Below are 20,931 nucleotides of genomic sequence, written 5' to 3'. Positions count from 1 at the left end.
ATCTGAGCATCGCGGAGGTGGAGACTCTGGTAGACTTGTCCCATCTGAGCATCGCGGAGGTGGAGACTCTGGTAGACTTGTCCCATCTGAGCATCGCGGAGGTGGAGACTCTGGTAGACTTGTCCCATCTGAGCATCGCGGAGGTGGAGACTCTGGTAGACTTGTCCCATCTGAGCATCGCGGAGGTGGAGACTCTGGTAGACTTGTCCCATCTGAGCATCGCGGAGGTGTAGACTCTGGTAGACTTGTCCCATCTGAGGATCGCGGAGGTGTAGACTCTGGTAGACTTGTCCCATCTGAGCATCGCGGAGGTGTAGACTCTGGTAGATGGCCCATCCGAGCTTTGGTTTGATTTTTTAAGCAGCCACCTGTCCATTTTGGCTAGTAGGCTACCTATGTCTTTTTGTTTTGTTTTACTTAAAATACCGGGAACAAGTTGAGTTTGCATAGTGGAAGCAGATAGTTACATTGTTTCTATCAGCGGACCAGTAGCCCATAGGCTGAACCAGATCTTGTTGAAAGACGAAAACATTTCTCTCTCTTCTCTTAACTGCGTGTAAATGAGAAAAAGGCACCCCCAATATTATTTTCCTTTGTTTCACCTGGCATAATAATAATTTCAGACTGAATACAGAAAATAACTGGCGACTCCACGGAAATGTTTGGCGACCCCTAGTTTAAGAATCACTGCGCTACACCACAAGGCAACAACACACTGCAACACACTAATGCTGAGAGTTCACACACAGGTAGGCAGTCACAGAGACCTCCACGGGGCAAACCCCGCTCCTGAAGGCCAAGACAGCTTATGAAGGATGGATATAACAAATATTACATGTTTTCATCACATCCTGTTCAAAAGCATCAAATCACAATTTTTTTCCAATTTCCAGCCTGATGACACCCGATGAGTAGCCTGGTAAACTAAGCAGATCTAGGTGGGCGTGGCCAGGCTACCCGGTTCTGTTGTGACACACAATGAGACCTGGTTCTGCTGTGGCCCGGGTCTGGCCCACAGTACTGTACCTCTCGAGCCGCTGCTGCAGGACGGTCAGGTGCTCCTTCAGCCGTCTGATCTCGTCACGCTTAATCCGCGTGATGTCCCTGTTTTTGTCCATGTACCTGCAGTATGGAACACACTGATCAGCTGATGAGATGGAACACACTGGTCAGCTGATGAGATGAGATGGAACACACGGGTCAGCTGATGAGATGGAACACAGGCAAAACAACCCCGGGAGAGCTTTAGTCCTCCCTCAAATCAAGCAATGCCTGATGGCGAGCACATTCAAGCATGATAAGGATAATAAGCTTGTTTTATGTATGTGTACACAATGACCGCAAGGTGGAGGGAATAGAAAATGCTAAGATCTGAATTTCAAATGATACCCATTATAACAAATGTGAACAGTTAAAGATATATAGACAAATACAATGGATGTGGGCTGTTCAAATGCCTAGGGCACCCTGACTGCTGAGAAATATATATGTGGGTCAATGACGTGACGTCTAGATTTTCTATCCAACAGCATTTTTTTAAGTTTATAAAAGGTTTGAATGCCTGAAGACACACCATATACGACAGAACATAAATCATCCGGTTTTAGAAAAAATCCCGCACTTCTACCTCCACCTAGAGCCTCTTATTTGTTTTGAAAAAATCCACAGCTCCCGGTTCTTCTGGTCCAATCAGAGCAGGGCTGGGTGAGATCAGACTGTCAATCACAGTCTGGTGCAGTCTGGTGCGCACTGACGAGCACAAACTCAACGAGAGGGTGCTCGGTGGTAGTGGGGCAGGGGCATGAGAGTTGAAAACATTCAAAATTGTGGCTAAGTCCCCTCAATCTGTCAGACTTTCCAACTGCAGCTTTAACTTTTCAAAAATCATTATTTGTCATTTTTCTTTCATGTTAAGTATCAAAATATCATGTGGTGCAACCGTCTGACCATGACTGCTGTTTGGGAAACGGATTTAAATGTGTTCAAATGTGTTTTCTGCTCTATCTGGCATCTGGTGTTTTGTAGCTCTGTAGAAAATTACACAGCATTTTTTATTTTTATGTCCATCCTATTATACAAACAAACTTTGTCCGAGGATGTCAACTTTATCAAATATCATGTGGTGCAACCATAAAGAAACTGCCATTTTGAGACTTTCATTTTTAAATTAATTCAAAGATCTTAAGTTATATTCATAAACTAGTTTGCCAGGCACCCATTGGAGCAGCAAACAAGTTTGTAATTATCTCTTATATTTGGACGTCATGTGGTATGACCTCAACAATACAATGAATATTAATTTAATTGTACAAATGTTTTTTTTTGTTTTTTTTATTTAATTTTTGATTACAAATTAAATAGTGACCTTTTGGAGGAATGAAGTTTGTTATGTGTAGGTGGTCAATTTTGTGCCTGTAAATTTTACCTCAAGTTGAAAATGTCATGTGGTGCGACCAAACATCATGTGGTGCGACTATTACAAAATGCATTTTTATGTGGTTTTACATTTAATTTAGGATTTATATACCTATGCAATTAATTTTAGTGTTATATGTAATCATTTGTTTTTACATTCAGAGCACATTTTCAAATATTTCAGAAAATAAATTTACTCTTGGTATAGCCTGACGAGCCAGACCCACATCAAGATGTAGGGTCTGGGAACTTACCATTGGCAGTGCTCAATCCGAGGGGCGGGATAAACGGTTGTCTTTCAAATTCCCTCTGCACTCAATAGGATAGCTACAACTCATGAGTCCCATGCATTTTTCCACCAGCAGAGCTAGTTGATCAAACTTTTACCAATTTAAAAAAAACTTAACTCGAGTCGCGATTCAAAGATTCACTTTATGTACTGAATTTCTTCTGTATATCCCCTCGATCACTCAAACGCTTTTACCTCATTTTCTCCCTTAAGCTGTCTACACTTCTTTGTTTCCTTCTGTGTGTGTTAGTTTTCATCACCTTCTATATTTCAAGTGCCCTCACAAAGCATATCTTTTTTATACCTTTACCTATCTATGGACATGTTCAACATCATTTACAACTTAAAAATATTTTACTTTGTATAAAACTGTTTTATTTGTCATTTAATTGATCTTTTTTTGCTTTGCAAACACTATATTCCCCTCATGAACTGAAAATATAACAGTTTATTGATCTCTCTACATATATTTTTAACAATATGAGATCCTTGAGTCATTTGGAGCAACCACTCAATCATGTGGTGCGACTAATAATAGCAATAACGGTGTTAAATTCAAAATGAAAAATAGAATTTCTGCGGTTAAATTATTAATCAATCATAGAGTATGTTTAAGTCAATGATATTTTTTTATTCATCCGGCTTTTCCATCAGTTTTATGCAACTTACAGGATAGGGCTTCTAAGTATATTGTATAAGATGACAATGACAGTATAGAGCAAAAATATCAGACCAATATTTATAAAAAGTAAAGAAATGTAAATACTTTGTTTCTAAACATTTCATTTTATTAAGAACTTGTAAACAAAATTTTAAGCATGTTAAGGAAATACATTTAATTTTAAGATAATCTATGGTCGCACCACATGACATTTTCTAAGGCTGCAAACAATTCATCCTCGTGAAAAAACACTAAAATCACTTTACTTGAAATTTTGATATGGATTTTTGTATACCCAACATTTATTTCTATTGCAACAAAAAATCTTATTTTTAAAATGTTAAATTTGGCCTGTTGAAAAACCTTATACGTCACTGACCCATATATATCTATTTGCAATTCTTCTAATTTGAGTTGCAATATGACTGCACTCCCCATAACATTGTTTGGTGAGACCATGTGCTGTGAAAAGGTGTTGTGCTCCTGAGCCACTGACCTGTCCATGTAGAGCATTGGGGGGAACTCCAGCTTGTTGTGGATCTTCTCTGGGCGGCCGAGGGCCTGGTTGAACTCAAACCTGGACAGCTCGAAGGTGAGGACCGGAGGCAGCTCTGTGAACCAGTGCTGAAAAGACACAAAGAAACTCAGTTCAAAAGACGCACACAAAGACAAGACACACTTTCACGTCATCATTTATAAAACGTTACAAACACAAAAGGTCTCCTGTGTATTCCATCATTTATAAAACGTTACAAACACAAAGGTCTGTTGTATTCCATCTTTATTATGAAACGACTCCATCTCTGATACAATACAGCTTTACAGCTACAATTTCAGTTCAAATTAAATATCTTTGAAACTGGAGGCTCAACTGATTACAACACCCATAGTATACTCGGGTCCACGTGCCCATGATCAGAGCAGAGATGAGCTCTACAGAGGATTCTGGAACCCTGCCGGTCCAATTCTGGCGTGGATCCGATCTGGGTGGGTTCTGTTGGGGAGCTGGCTGAGATCGCAAGAAGGGCCAGACAGATGGCATCGGGCTGCAGTCATGCCCCTAAGAATACCACTCCCAAGGGCCGGGCACGCCAGCATTGATGAGCATGTGGGGGTCTCTCTCTCTCCCTCTCTCATTCGCATGCTACACACATTTGTTGCATTTAAAGTTGACTGATCCTCTCAATACCAATGTTTTCCAAGACTCAAAAGGGCCTGTTCCAAGAAGAAGTATTACCTTGAAACTTAATTTACTGCCATCTGCATCATAAAACACAAATGTATCAGGCAGATGTTCCGACTTCCTCTTAGTCACCATGACAACATCTAACCTCTGTGTTAATACATGGCCATTATTAGCTATAACCAGATGCCAGCTTATGTCATATAGGTGTTCTAAACTGTCATAACAGACTTCATTTATCATAATCATGCCAATAATAGCCACCTGATCCTGTTGAGTGGCTGACGTCTAGATGTCATGATGACATAAGTGGAGCAGTATGATGTGCCTTGTGACCCTTTGCTTGTGACATATTGATGTCAGTGTTATGACTGAAGGTTCAGCAGAGGCGTCACCATTCATCTGATTGGCTGACATTTCACACAGCGGAATGCTGGCCTGAAATCCACACAAGCAGTCAGTCAGCACTGGCAGGCAGGCAAACGCACCCACACACACACAGGCGCACACACAGGCGCACGCACACACACGCACACACACACACCACACACAGGCATACACACACACAAACACCCGAAGACCCCACCCCCACCCTAACTCACACAGACACGCGCACACACACACGCACACATACATACACACACAAACATCCAAAGACCCCAACCCCACCCTAACACACACACACATAGGGCTTACAGACATACGTGTAAGACCAGAGGTTCTGCGGATGTTATACGGTTGGGCCGTATATCTGAACAAAACGGTCATATGGAAGTCTGAACTCAGCCGGTTGTTCTACTGCAATCCTCCCAATATTTTCTCCGGACATTATGCAAATCAGCTGGGGCATAGGGGAGGGGCATAGGGGAGTGGCATAGGGGCATAGGGGAGTGGCATAGGGGCATGGGGGTGGCATGGGGCATAGAGGTGGCATGGAGGGTGGCATGGGGAGTGGCATGGAGGGTGGCATGGGGGTGGCATGGGGCATGGAGGTGGCATGAGTGGGTGGCATGGGGCATGGAGGGTGGCATGAGGGTGGCATAGGGGCATAGAGGTGGCATGGAGGGTGGCATGGAGGGTGGCATAGTGGCATAGAGGTGGCATAGAGGGTGGCATGGAGGGTGGCATGGTGGGTGGCATGGTGGGTGGCATGGGGCATGGAGGGTGGCATAGGGGCATGATGGGTGGCATGGGGCATGGGGGTGGCATAAGAGGGTGGCATGGAGGGTGGCATGGAGGGTGGCAGGAATTGGCATGGGGCATGGGGGTGGCATGGGGCATGGGGGTGGCATGGTGGGTGGCATGGTGGGTGGCATGGTGGGTGGCATGGGGCATGGAGGTGGCATAGGGGCATGATGGAGTGGCATTGAGGAGTGGCATAGAGGTGGCATGGTGGGTGGCATGGTGGGTGGCATGGAGGGTGGCATGGAGGGTGGCATGGGGGTGGCATAGAGGAGTGGCATGGTGGGTGGCATGGTGGGTGGCATGGTGGGTGGCATAGAGGTGGCATGGTGGGTGGCATGGTGGGTGGCATGGTGGCATGGGGTGGCATGGTGGGTGGCATGGTGGCATAGAGGGTGGCATGGGGGTGTGGGAGGTGGCATGGGGGTGGCATGGAGGGTGGCATGGGGCATGGGGGAATTGGCATAGAGGTGGCATGGTGGGTGGCATGGGGCATGGGGGTGGCATGGGGTGGCATGGAGGGTGGCATAGAGGAGTGGCATATTGGAGTGACATAGTGGAGTGACATAGTGGAGTGACATAGTGGAGTGACATAGTGGAGTGGCATAGGGGCATAGAGGAGTGGCATAGGGGCATAGAGGAGTGGCATAGGGAGTGGCATAGAGGAGTGGCATAGGAGGAGTGGCATAGGGAGTGGCATAGGAGGAGTGGCATAGAGGAGTGGCATAGGAGGAGTGGCATAGAGGAGTGGCATAGTGGAGTGGCATAGGGGCATAGAGGAGTGGCATAGAGGAGTGGCATAGAGGAGTGGCATAGAGGAGTGGCATATTGGAGTGACATAGTGGAGTGACATAGTGGAGTGACATAGTGGAGTGACATAGTGGAGTGACATAGAGGAGTGGCATAGGGGCATGGAGATGGTGTGGGCAGAGGTGGCATAGAGGTGGCATGGTGGGTGGCAGAGGAGTGGCATGGGAGGTGGCATAGTGGCATAGAGGAGTGGCATAGTGGAGTGGCATAGGGGCATAGAGGAGTGGCATAGAGGAGTGGCATAGTGGCATAGGGGAGTGGCATAGGGTCATGGGGGAGTGGCATAGTGGAGTGGCATAGAGGAGTGGCATAGTGGAGTGGCATAGTGGCATAGGGGAGTGGCATAGAGGAGTGGCATAGGGGAGTGGCATAGTGGAGTGGCATAGGGGCATAGAGGAGTGGCATAGTGGAGTGGCATAGAGGAGTGGCATAGTGGCATAGAGGAGTGGCATAGTGGAGTGGCATAGTGGCATAGAGGAGTGGCATAGTGGAGTGGCATGAGTGGCATAGAGGAGTGGCATAGTGGAGTGGCATAGTGGCATAGAGGAGTGGCATAGGGGAGTGGCATAGGGGCATGATGGAGTGGCATAGGGGCATGATGGAGTGGCATAGGGCATGGATGGGCATAGGGGGGTGGCATAGTGGGTGGCACAGCGTGAGCACATAGGATGGGCATAGCGGCATAGATGATGGCACAGCGGATAAGCATAGGGGCATGGATGAGCGGCATAGTGGGTGGCATAGAGGCAGATGATGGGCATTGTGGAATGGGCATAGAGGAGGGCACAGTGGATGGGCATAGGGCACAGATGATGGCATAGGGGACGGATGCTGGGAAAATAAACCATGAAAAACGAACCACGTCACTGTTATGTTAGTATTTTTTTGTTTGTTGTCTTGCACTCTCTCAACGCAAACAAGATTTGGGTTCATAGCCAAATGGGGCCGCTACATAACATTGAAAACAGATAAATGTGTTTATTTGAAGCTCACATACAAATACTGTAGTTCAGCTTCAAGTATGCGCACTTACGTGACTACTTCAAGTATTAGCCTACTGTTACGAGCCCATCAAATGATATGAAATGGTGCAACATAACATACAAAGGCCATAGAGGCGATTGCATAACAACTTAATTTAATGAAGGATTGTGGTTTGATATAGTGGAGCATGGTGGTACTAAAAGCAACCAAAACAGAACAGAAAGGAAACCCTGACCACACATATCTTAAGGGGAAATATGGATCTTGCCTGACTCCGATAGAAACAAAAGACATGGTTTTGTTGTGAGTCTTCGGGTCCGGGCTTTTACTGCTGTTCTGAACTAAACCTAAACTAAATAGCATTGAAAAAACCCATCACGAATACCACCTGCTCTAAATATGAATTAACTAAAGACAAGACCTACAAAGACAATGGATTTTCTTTAGCCTACAGCACATGTGAAACTTTGTGTGTATTGGAGGCTTATTTAGAGACACATGATGCAATAGATCACATAAAAGAGTTCACAACTGCATTAATGCGTAGAATATAGTTTACAGCAGTGCATTTTACAGCAGTGCATTTACAGCAGTGCAGTGCATTTATAGGGCAGTTACATTTACAGCGAGTACATTTACAGCAGTAGCAGATGCATTTACAGCAGTGCAGTGCATTTTACAGCGGGTGCATTTACAGTAGTAGCAGTGCATTTATAGCGGTGCAGTGCATTTATAGCAGTAGCAGTGCATTTTACAGCAGTGCAGTGCATTTAGCAGTAACGGTGCATTTGTGGTGCAGTGCATTTACAGCAGTAGCAGTGCATTTACAGCAGTGCAGTGCATTTACAGCAAGGGCATTTACCTTGGTAGCAGTGCATTTACAGCTTAGGGGCATTTTACAGCAGTGCATTTACAGCAGTACATTTACAGCAGTAGCAGTGCATTTACAGCAGTGCATTTACAGCAGTGCAGTGCATTTACAGCAGTGCATTTACAGGCAGTAGCAGTGCATTAACAGCAGTGCATTTACAGCAGTTGGCACAACAATAAGCATGTAGGGTTTACATTATTGATAGCCAAACTGGAGTTGTCCACGGGTCGATCCTCCACAGCCTCCTTTGCTGATGACGCTGGGCACTGCAGCTCACTTTCTCCAGTAACGGACCGCTCCGCGGCGGCATTCATTGTCGTAATCTCTTGGAAATGTCTGTAGGTCACGCTCCAATCTTTCATCGATGCTGCGGATGTAACGGAATGTAACGGATGTTGTGGATGTAACGGAAAACATGCTACGTTGTTGCAACAACGTTCAAAACGAGCGCGCTGTATTCACCTTTTATGCTGTCTGTTGTAAACAAAAACAGTAGGCTAGCAGCTGTGACAGCGGCCGCATATATTCTGCGTCATATCTCACCTCTTGCGAACTCTGCAAGCCCCCGCCCCTCACTCGACAACCACACAGAGATTCTGTAATGTGCGTGTATGTCGTTCACACATAGGTCCGTATAAGGTCAGTATAAGGTCCGCAGGTTAGCATCATATCTGAATCATCCGAAGGGTCGGACCTCCGTAGGGTTATGTCTGAAAGCCCACACAGGCACACACACACACACCCAAACAGCCTCACACACACACACAGGCATGCACACACACACACACACCCCAAACAGCCCCACACACACTGCTGTAAATGCACTGCTACTGCTGTAAATGCACTGCACTGCTGTAAATGCACTGCTACTGCTGTAAATGCACTGCACTGCTATAAATGCACTGCTACTGCTGTAAATGCACTGCTGTAAATGCACTGCACTGCTGTAAATGCACTGCTACTGCTGTAAATGTACTGCTGTAAATGTACTGCTATAAATGCACTGCACTGCTGTAAATGCACTGCTGTAAATGCACTGCTGTAAACTATATTCTACGTACACGTGCAGTTGTGAACTCTTTTATGTGATCTATTGCATCATGTGTCTCTAAATAAGCCTCAATACACACAAAGCGCACATGTGCTGTAGGCTAAAGAAAATCTATTGTGCGTAGGTCTTGTCTTTAGTTAATTCATATTTAGAGCAGGTGGTATTCGGTGATGGGTTTTCACGTTATTTAGTTTAGGTTTAGTTCAGAACAGCAGTAAGCGGACCCGGAAGACTCACAACAAACCATGTCTTTTGTTTCTGGTCGGGAGTCAGGCAAGATCCATATTTCCCCTTAAGATATGTGTGGTCAGGGTTTCCTTTCTGTTCTGTTTTGGTTGCTTTAGTACCACCATGCTCCGTTTATATCAAACCACAATCCTTCATTAAATTAAGTTGTTATGCACCGTCTCTATGGCCTTTGTATGTTATGTTGCACCATTTCATATCATTTGATGGGCTCGTAACAGTAGGCTAATACTTGAAGTAGTCACGTAAGTGCGCATACTTGAAGCTGAACTACAGTATTTGTATGTGAGCTTCAAATAAACACATTTATCTGTTTTCAATGTTATGTAGCAGAATTACTTGGCTATGAACCCAAATCTTGTTTGCATTGGAGAGAGCATGCAAGACAACAAACAAAATACTAACATATTGTTACACACACACACACACACACACACACACACACACAGGGGCTCTCACTTCCTGTCCAGAACGGGCGGTGTTGTCGGCAGAGTGCAGGGACTCGATCTCTCCCTCCACCATGGCGGCCTCCAGGCACTCGTGCAGGTCCTTGAAGCCGTTCACCTGCAGGGGGTACTGGCCAAACATCTCCGTGTTCTCAAACTTCTTACCTGGGGAGGGACACAAACTTCTTACCTGGGGGGGACCCCATATGACCAACGTATATATATCCACCCCCCCACCCACATATGACCTACGTATCTACATATATCCACCCCCCAATGTCCTGTCATTACTAGAGGCTACATCACCTCAGCAAGGACCCCCATTTGTGCACCCCCCCCCACCCACCTCCACCACCCCCCTCACCTCCTCCCCCTCACCTCCACCATGCCCTGCTACATCTCCTCAGCAGTCTTGCTCACTCACCCTCCAAAACTCCCACGGCCACAAACCGGCCGTAGAACAGCTCCACCATCGGGTTCTTGGGCTCTTTGGCTTCTCTGTGAAGACAGGTGGGGGTGGGGTCAGGTCAGAGGGGGGTGGGGGGTGGGATTCAGGTCAGGTCAGAGGGGGGTCAGGTTAGAGGGGGGTGGGGTAAGGTCAGGTGAGAGGGCGGTCAGATCAGGTTAGAGGGGGGTGGGTATCAATTTTTTTAAAGGTGCCCTGCCACACAAAACTGTTTTTACTTGTATTTTTTGAAATGTGTCAATTAGAGAAACTTTTACAGACAGCTGAATCAGTATTCAGAGCATCAGTTTTCTTCATTGTACTATGTCAAAAGCAACATTAACCTTTGTTTGCCTTTCTAATATCATATTTTCACTTTCACAACATAGCCTACACTTCCCAATCTGCTATGTTTTTTGATACAAATATGCTTAAATGACATAGATTGTGTATATGTATATGCAAGCTAAAATATGCAGGATATTGAATTGATGGTAATTATTGTATTTTCTGGTGTGGTCATGTGATGATGTTACCACCTACTTCACCTGCGGGTGTCAGATTGACTGTGAACGTGAACCTGATGAAGCAAATTGCGAAACGCGTTGTTCACGCCAAATAAAGTCAGCAAAATATACCCTCCAGTGTGCGATGTATACTACTCTTTGACTTTTCAATAGTTATACTGCACACCATCAGCACCTGGAGCAAGAAGGGCTGTGCACAGGGATTTTGAACTTTGATGAACATCTACAGTGGTCTATTTGGTGGTGTATTTGCTCTGACTAAATTTGTGTAACATATAAACCACAATCCGTGTTGATAGAAGCACCAATATTCGTTTAGAATTTTTTTAATCACATACAGGTTTTCATGTGGGGCAGCTGTGGCCTACTGGTTAGCACTTCGGACTTGTAACCGGACTTGATAGGCACGGCTGAAGTGCCCTTGAGCAAGGCACCTAACCCCTCACTGCTCCCTGAGCGCCGCTGTTGTTGCAGGCAGCTCACTGCGCCAGGATTAGTGTGTGCTTCACCTCACTGTGTGCTGAGTGTGTTTCACTAATTCACGGATTGGGTTAAATGCAGAGACCAAATTTCCCTCACGGGATCAAAAGAGTATATATACTTATACTTATGTTGCAGACTTTTCAGACTTTTTTGTAATTCCCACCTCCAAACACAAACACGCTGAACTGATGGTTCTCGAGTGGTCCTAATTTGAATAAAGTTAAACCTTCGCTTGGCTCGGTGAATTCACTCTCATTTCGCCCAATCAAGGTGAATTTCGCCCCCATTCAACATCAACGAGAGCGACACAAGATTCGTAGCAGTGGGAACCCACCGTTAGTCTGCAGGCACTATGAACCGATCTTAGTCTGCAGAGAGCGTAAAGCAGACTATGAACCGATCTTAGTCTGCAGAGAGCGTAAAGCAGACTATGAACCGATCTTAGTCTGCAGAGAGCGTAAAGCAGACTATGAACCGATCTTAGTCTGCTTTAAAAAAAGACATAAAAAGGGAGATTATTATATTCTCTCTGAACAATTCCAGCAGTTCTTCAAACAGAGTACCTACTCCTCTTCTCTTTGGAAAATAATATTGCCATTTTGGCACAGATGAAATATCATTCAAATACATCACAACCCAGGCCTGTCTGTATGGAGAAAAAGATGGTCTAAAGTCCTGGATTTGTTTAGGTGTTTTATGGGTACATGCTGACTCATGCATATTTGCATTTACGATGCCTGTATTTATTTATTTATTTATTTAGCTCGAGTCGGACAGATTTACATTTTATCACTCACTGAGCTTCCTAGGAACAGATTCATGACCTTGGTGCAGTGGCTAGACAGCAGTAGGTATGACCTTGGTGCAGTGGCTAGACGGCAGTAGGTATGACCTTGGTGCAGTGGCTAGACAGCAGTAGGTATGACCTTGGTGCAGTGGCTAGACGGCAGTAGGTATGACCTTGGTGCAGTGGCTAGACAGCAGTAGGTATGACCTTGGTGCAGTGGCTAGACCGCAGTAGGTATGACCTTGGTGCAGTGGCTAGACCGCAGTAGGTATGACCTTGGTGCAGTGGCTAGACGGCAGTAGGTATGGACTGAGCAATGAGTGTCTATTTTCCATGCCCAGGGGATCTCTGCACAAACTGAGAGTTTTTATACCCTTTCTTTACACTTACAAAGGTGTCAGTCAGTTAAAAGTCAGTTTGTCTGCAGAGACCCTCTCCATAGTACCATAGATGTGTAATGATTATTTTTTAGCCCAGTGAGGACATATTGTCTCAAACTTCAGGGCTTTAGACTAACTTTTTTCACTAGGAGCACAGTGGCCGCCAAGTGAAAATGTTAGGGGCGCTAGGAGCACAGTAGCCTCGTGAGACCATCCTGATCTGGCGAGCTTTCAAGGTTTTACTGGCAGATCAGTCTGGCAACTTTTCGTTAAAGAGAATTTGGAGCAGTTCACCAAACGAACGTCCAATCAGCGTTGGCTTTGAGGCGGGTTGAGGTGTGACGCAACGAACAACATGACGGCATCCACAGATGAGATGAGCATAGCTATTATATCGCGCAAGTTTTATTCAAATTAGAAAGTATTCCTGGGTAAGCTGTGAAGCTATGAGTCTCAGCCATGCAGCTGGGAGGATTGAACGACACAGACATCCTCCACGGCCGATTCCAGTTCATAATGGAGGAATATACTTTCTTCAGAAGTGTAGGGCCTACCGTGAAAACTTGATGGGAATTGTCGTTGATTAGGTTTATGTCACATACAAATGGTAAGTTAAAACATCTTAACGTTAGTTACGCTACCTAACCTAATTGTATGTTAAACGAAGGCATTAGAAGAACACTTTGTTCATCTAATTGGTTGATTTGGCCCTTCAATAACCCCCAAAGGTGGTGATTGGATAAACCATCTGTCTATCATCTAACCAGTATTTCCGCCCCTTCCCAAAAGTTCTTCAATGAAAAGTTCCCAGATGGATATGCGGAGAAAATCCATCTGGTGGAGTCAGGTTAGGAGCACAGTGGCCGCCAAGTGAAAATGTTAGGGGCTCTAGGAGCACAGTGGCCACTAGTGGCCGCCAAGTGAAAATGTTAGGGGCGCAACCAGGCAATGTAGGGGCAAACACCGTAAATCAACATGCTAACCGTAAATCAACATGCTAACCGTAAATCAACATGCTAACCAAATATTCACATTTCTACTAACTTCCACTGTATAACTAATACATACTAACATGCCAACCAAATATTCACATCTCTACTAATTTCCACTGTATAACTAATACATACTTTGATAACAGATGCAGAAATTACAATGTGCTGTTTTAAATTCAGTGTCACATTTTATTGGGAACTTTTGAAGCTCTGATTTACAGCCCCTCTAAAAGCAACCGGCAGCCACTTTTTCATTCATTAACATGTCACTGCATACTCTATGCTTGAGGCTAAGACAACACTAGTGTATTGTGTTAAAACTGCACTTTCGGCAAACTTTGTATTTCCCGCAGTTCTGCAACATATGTAGTCTGCAACATTCGCAGTTCATGGAGTTTGTCTCCTTATAGTACCTCAACCAGCTGAATTCTCGTAGCCAGTCTTCCCGAAAATGGTTGGTTTGGGCCTTTTTCACCACACAAACCTGACTCATCATCCGACTGTGACTCTAGACTCTGGCACTAGCGCACTAGCCGCAGGTCGGAGGAGCAGGTTGTGATACCCGTCTTGTTCCCACAGACATTTACACATGCTCGATTATCTCTAGGACCCTCCCCCTACACACATTAGCCACTTGGAGTGCTCGATTATCTCTAGAGTGGCCATTCCCTATTGGCTTGCCACAAATTCCGGATTCATTGACGCGTCACTTCCACGCTTGACGTGTAAAAAAAAGGAGGCAAATTTACTGGTCGCATGTGTACGACTGGATGTAAAATTCAGTCACACTCTCAAATTTTGGTCACAACATGCGACCATTTGGTCGCAGTCTGGAGCCCTGCAAACTATTGAGCAACTACCAGCACAGTATTAAAAGTCTGGCACATTTTCACATACTTTTGCTTTACCATAAAGGGCCATTTGTGGGTACTGTCCTATGTAAACAGGTAGAATTTTTTTATTTTTACCTCGTTTCTTCAGCCTTCACCTGAAATGCGTCTTCCAACCAGTCCAACAGCTTGTGCGTAAACTCACACACATCCTGCTGTTGGAGAAACAGAGGCGCGCACACACACACACACACACACACACACACACACACACACACTTGTTAACTTGTCATGCTTATTATACGGCTCTTCACAATGCTAGTAGAACACTCCATTGATTTGAATGAGATTTCCCAACGTTCTACGGTAAATTATTTTCATGTAATTACCACTGCAAACGTATAATTACCGCTGTCATTGGCAACGGGTTTTGTGCTTCTGATTTAAGTCTTCCATATTACTTCGCAAGTAGTCCGGTCACTTCGTGCAATGGAAGTTCATTCAAAAGTGAAAGCAGACGGTTGATCAGCTGTGTTTTAAAGAATGTTTGATTCAAGTTCAGCGTAGCGTGTGTTGCAAACTATTTGTTTCTCAGCAAAAGCCACAACGAAACGGTAACAAATAAATGTAAGAAGACATAATCGTGGACCTTATTTTTTCGTTTTGGCAAATAGCCGTATAACGAGCAGGAAGAACGCCGGTCATTATCGGAAAATAAGTCCCTTCAGCACGAGACTCCTCTGCTGGCGTGTCATATTTTCTGATAATGGCTATGATTTCTATACTACGGATTGTGAGTTTGGTTGTGTAACTGACCTTTACATATCTCTAACCCTAACCCTTTACATATCTTCAGTAAGGGCCAGTTAAGCGTAGTCCTAAACTTAAACAAAAAAAAAATCAATGCAAATCTCCACTGAGCTGGGACTAGGACTAGGCTTAATCTATAGGAAACTAGCCTTCAGCATTTTCCTGTTATGCACAAAGTCTTTCATTCTGTGTGTTCACCTTCTGCAACTCAGATACTTTACTATGCTAAGCATTGGGAGTGTAGCTGATGTTACTTTTATAATGCACTTATTGACTGCAGGTTAGTTTATTGTGCCTGAGGTGTGAGTTCACCTGTTATAATTCACTTATTTATTATTATTATTATTATTATTGACTGCAGGTGAGTTTATTGTGCGTGAGGTGAGGGTGTGGGTTCACCTGCTGGGACTCGGAGGACTGAAACGCCTCCTGCAGGTGAGTTTATTGTGCGTGAGGTGAGGGTGTGGGTTCACCTGCTGGGACTCGGAGGACTGAAACGCCTCCTGCAGGTGAGTTTATTGTGCGTGAGGTGAGGGTGTGGGTTCACCTGCTGGGACTCGGAGGACTGAAACGCCTCCTGCAGGTGAGTTTATTGTGCGTGAGGTGAGGGTGTGGGTTCACCTGCTGGGACTCGGAGGACTGGAACGCCTCCTGCAGGATCTCCACGGCTCTGGAGGGGTCCACATACTTCCTGTTGGAGCCCACCATCAGCGAGAAGAGGTTCCGTAGCTCCTGCATGAAGGGCAGGTTCCTGCGCTCCTAGGGGACCCACACACACCTGTCACGTGACCACGTTTCCATGGGAACACACACAGAGGCCTGTCACGTGACCACGTTTCCATGGGGAACACACACAGAGGCCTGTCACGTGACCACGTTTCCATGGGAACATAGAGCGTAATTGGTCATGAGATACTGTGACCTCCCAAAACACACACACCACACATCTAAAATCATACATTCACCAGAGATAACCTGGAAATCTCAAAATCTTGAAAAGGAACAAATGTGCAAGGGAGGCTTATCAGTTTATTAAAACTGATGAAGCACTCAAAACAATGACTTCACGGCATTCCTCATGTTAAAGAAAATGGCTGGTGTGCTGCCGACAAACATTCAGGAATGACAAAAAACTAACACACAAAAAAAAACTATATTCGCAATTCGCATTCGTGTGTGTGTGTGTGTGTGTGTGTGTTTCCTGTGGCCGAGGAAGGCTGGGGAACTGGACACCGTGTTCCATCTTGGCCTCTGGGATGTCTGCAGTGGCTTAGACCAGTGGCTTAGACACGCAGGGCTGCTTCTGGACAGGGGCTACACGCAGGGGCTATAGGGGGTACACGGAGGGGCTATAGGGGCTACACGCAGGGGCTATAGGGGCTACACGCAGGGGCTATACACACGCAGGGGCTATAGGGGCTACACGCAGGGGCTATACGCAGGGGCTATACGCAAGCAGGGGCTATACACACGCAGGGGCTATACACAAGCCTGGGGGGGCTATACACTATACACTTGGGGGCTATACACTGCCTTGGGGGCTATACACACTTGGGGGCTATAGGGGCTATAAGCAGGGGCTATCTTGCAGGGGCTACACCAGGGGAGCTACACGGGGGGCTACACGGGGGCTACACGCAGGGCTATCACATGGGGGCTATACATGGGGGGCTATACACAGGGGCTATACACACGCAGGGGCTATAGGGGCTATACGCAGGGGCTATACGCAGGGGCTACACGCAGGGGCGACACGCAGGGGCTACACGCAGGGGCTATAGGGGCTATACGCAGGGGCTATACACAGGGCCTATAATGAGGGGCTATCTTGGGGGGGGCTATACACACACTTGGGGGGCTACGCAGGGGCTACACGCAGGGGCTATAGGGGCTACACGCAGGGGCTATACGCATGGGCTGCTATTGGGTAGGGGCTATATGCAGGGGCTATATGCGCAGGGGATGAACACAGTGGCTACACGGAGGAAAGATCAACGACATCACAGACTCTGGCAAAGAGCAGATAATTATCACTGCAGGATATTGACACACAAAGAGTGATGAATGTCAAAACATGTAGCTTTCTTCCCTTTGAACAAAACATGTAGCTTTCTTCCCTTTGAACAAAACATGTAGCTTTCTTCCCTTTGAACAAAACATGTAGCTTTCCTTCCCTTTGTTTCTTGGACTTTGGGGCTCAGAAAGAAAAGAAAAAAAAAGGTTTTCTCCAGCTGTGGGTGAGGCCGCCGACCGGCTTGCTATATAAATGCAATGTGCTGTTGTTGTTGTTGTTGTGTTTACCTTCTGATTGAAAAGCGCTATATAAATGCAATGTGTTGTTGTTCCTTCTGATTGAAAAGCGCTATATAAATGCAATGTGTTGTTGTTCCTTCTGATTGAAAAGCGCTATATAAATGCAATGTGTTGTTGTTCCTTCTGATTGAAAAGCGCTATATAAATGCAATGTGTTGTTGTTGTGTTTACCTTCTGATTGAAAAGCGCTATATAAATGCAATGTGTTGTTGTTGTGTTTACCTTCTGATTGAAAAGCGCTATATAAATGCAATGTGTTGTTGTTGTGTTTACCTTCTGATTGAAAAGCGCTATATAAATACAATGTGTTGTTGTTCCTTCTGATTGAAAAGTGCTATATAAATGTAATGTGTTGTTGTTATTGTGTCGTACCTTCTGTTTGAAAAGCGCTATATAAATGCAATGTGTTGTTGTTGTGGTGTTTACCTTCTGATTGCGTGGCTGTTCCTGAGCGTGTGCTGGTGGGGAGTAGTGAAGGACTAGCCTCTGGAACTCCAGCAAGTTGAACAGGGACTGCAAACACACACACACACACACACGTCGGTCAATACACACACACACACGTCGGTCAATACACACGGCCCACGCACACGGCCCACGCACACGATTAACGCACACGATTAATACACACGGTCCACGCACACGGTCCACGCACACGGCCCACGCACGATTAGCATACGGTCAAAAAGAGGACAGGAGGAACATGACGCACACTAACCAATACGGGTGTCACGATTCTCCAAATCCTCGATTCGATTTCATTTTTTCGATTTTAAAGTCACGATTCGATTCGATGTTCAATCTTTTTTTAATATTACTATTGGGGCACTCCTTATGTCGTTTGCTTTTTTTGGCCTTTTCCTATTCTGTTTCGGGGGCTTTTATTTTGAAACCGCTTTTTATTTTGAAACTGCAAGGTTGTAAACAAAACAAACATTAAACATAGACGTGAACATAGTGAAATAAAACAACACAAAATGATAATTTGATTATTTCAGCACACTCTGAAGAGACCCAAAGTTAGTGTTCATGGAACATGCACTTATTATCAATGTGCATTTTATGCCTTAAAATAATTCTGGACTGTAACTAGATCATCTTTTCACTTGTTAAGTTGAATAAGTTAGTCTTGATTGACGTGAATGAACGACAAAATACTTCCACACGGTGAGTTCAGAGTAGCAAGAGGGGCTCCGATTTCGGTCGGTTGATGCGTTTTTTTTTTACTGGCTGTAGCCAAAAGTTAGAGTGTTGATGCTGCAGTTCAACACGTGTGTGTGTGTTGTGTGTGTGTGTGTGTGTGTGTGTGTGTGTGTGTGTGTGTGTGTTTTTGCGTCTTGGACGTGACATGCTGGACGTGGGGGGTGTGGCTACATCGTTGATTATTGTACCTTTGAGTTCGAAGTTCAAGATTGAGATGTAATTTCGTTCGATTTCGACTTAAAATCGAAATTGTGACACCCCTACTAACGAACCACTCTTTCACTTACAATGTATCTAACTTTCTGTGGGACTGGGTCTCCTCTAGAGAATCTAACTCCCTGCAAGTTAACTCGAAATACACAGTGTGACTTTAACGGAAATACTGAACACAAGTGTGATGTAATCATTTTGTGCATATTGCACAGAAACAAGCTGTGTGTGTGTTAGCGTCACCCTCCCTGTCACACAAATAGCAGATGTCACACCATCTCGCCAGTCACTACTGAGAGTCCATCTCTAGCAGGAGCTGTTTAAACAGCAGCCTTAACGCTGTGGTCTAAACACTTGCTTCCGCTTTTCTGCAGTTCCTGCCAAGCACAGCGCAGTATGACGCAGTCTGAGAGTCTTGGAGTCTCTGCTCAGACCCTTCATCCAGACATCAGTCTAGCCGTTAGCGCCCCAGACATCAGACTAGCTGTTAGCACCTCACTGGACACAGGCCAGTTTCTCCAGACAGTCCACTGTGCCATTTTCTCCACTTTACCCATTGAGCTATACCACTTAGCATCTTTCTCCACCACTTAGCATCTTTCTCCACTTTACCTCTTTCTTTTATGTTTTAGGTCTCTCAGTCTCTCCCTCCCTCTTTGTCTCACTGTCTCTCTCTCAGTCAGTCACACACACACACACACACACACCAGATACCATCTGGTCTTGACCTCATTATCTTTGCCAGAGAAATGAGCTTTCAACCGCGTTTCTATTTATAAGCATCAACTATTAACACATTTTTCTGCATTTCCTGACACCATTAGTAGGACAAGCATTTTAAATATACAGTACATCTTTTTTAAAATGTGTACATATATCATACAATGCCTCTAGCAGATGTTATGAACATAACTGTTGTGTATGTGTAAATATTCAGACAGTGTTAGTTAGCATTAGTCGAATATAATGCTAATCGCACGGTTTATCGACTACACCCTGTGTGTTTGTGTAGCAGGATCCCCACCTAGCTGAGCGCCAGCCCAAACTACACCCTATGTGTTTGCGTAGCAGGAGCCGGGGCCAGGCTCGGATTACACACAGAAGGCAAACAACATGTGACTGAGTCTGCACTGATCCCAGGGTCCATTACATTCATATTAAATTCACCGGCCGCGGGGCCTGACCAGTCACTCAACACAGACCACAACACTTACAACTCCTGCTTACATTTAACCACTCATAAGAATTTTACTATTTTTCACAACTATTTTACTATTTTTAAGTCTTCAGAAAAACCTAATTTTCTTTAGCATCATACATCCTCAAAATTGAATGACTTGATGCGTGTTGCCTTGGCTGATGATGTAACGGACAGGTGAAAATGGACGCAGGTACAAGTGATCAACTCACCTGTATTACTGCACTGAACCAGCAGGTGTTGCCCACGTTCTTCAGCCCTACAGGACAGCTGTCTTGCCTCTTCCTGTCGTAGGGGTTCGGAGAGTCCCTCCATACTTCAGCGTGTGACCTCTTCAGAGTGGCCTTGTTTTCTGCTATACTGGCCTCCAGTATCCTACAGCAGAGTGCCATTTCAAAATGACCAGACAGTGTTACAACATAACCCATACTGGCCTCCAGTATCCTACAGCAGAGTGCCATTTCAAAATGACCAGACAGTGTTACAACATAACCCATACTGGCCTCCAGTATCCTACAGCAGAGTGCCATTTAAAAATGACCACACAGTGTTACAACATAACCCACACAAATCACTTTCTATAACCTGCACCACTCCATCACACAGTAATAGGCT

At 45.2% G+C, this 20,931-nt stretch overlaps 1 protein-coding gene across 1 annotated transcript in view; it reads right to left on the bottom strand.

The window, feature by feature from the left end:
* The window catches only part of usp25 (ubiquitin specific peptidase 25), a 79,229-nt gene that overhangs the window by 49,384 nt on the left and 8,914 nt on the right, over positions 1–20,931 (bottom strand). Inside the window, exons 5-12 of the mRNA XM_048238004.1 lie at positions 20,529–20,691; positions 18,132–18,218; positions 16,014–16,151; positions 14,721–14,797; positions 10,563–10,636; positions 10,152–10,303; positions 3,862–3,989; positions 1,027–1,122 (exon numbers count right to left, since the gene is read on the bottom strand). Coding sequence (XP_048093961.1) covers positions 1,027–1,122; positions 3,862–3,989; positions 10,152–10,303; positions 10,563–10,636; positions 14,721–14,797; positions 16,014–16,151; positions 18,132–18,218; positions 20,529–20,691 — 915 coding nt within the window. The remainder of the gene's footprint in view (positions 1–1,026; positions 1,123–3,861; positions 3,990–10,151; positions 10,304–10,562; positions 10,637–14,720; positions 14,798–16,013; positions 16,152–18,131; positions 18,219–20,528; positions 20,692–20,931) is intronic.

The sequence above is a fragment of the Alosa alosa genome, chromosome 2, assembly GCF_017589495.1.
Source record: "Alosa alosa isolate M-15738 ecotype Scorff River chromosome 2, AALO_Geno_1.1, whole genome shotgun sequence".
Taxonomy (NCBI): domain Eukaryota; kingdom Metazoa; phylum Chordata; class Actinopteri; order Clupeiformes; family Clupeidae; genus Alosa; species Alosa alosa.
The sequence above is the reverse complement of the archived record's forward strand: the minus strand, read 5'-3'. Positions and strand labels throughout refer to the sequence as shown.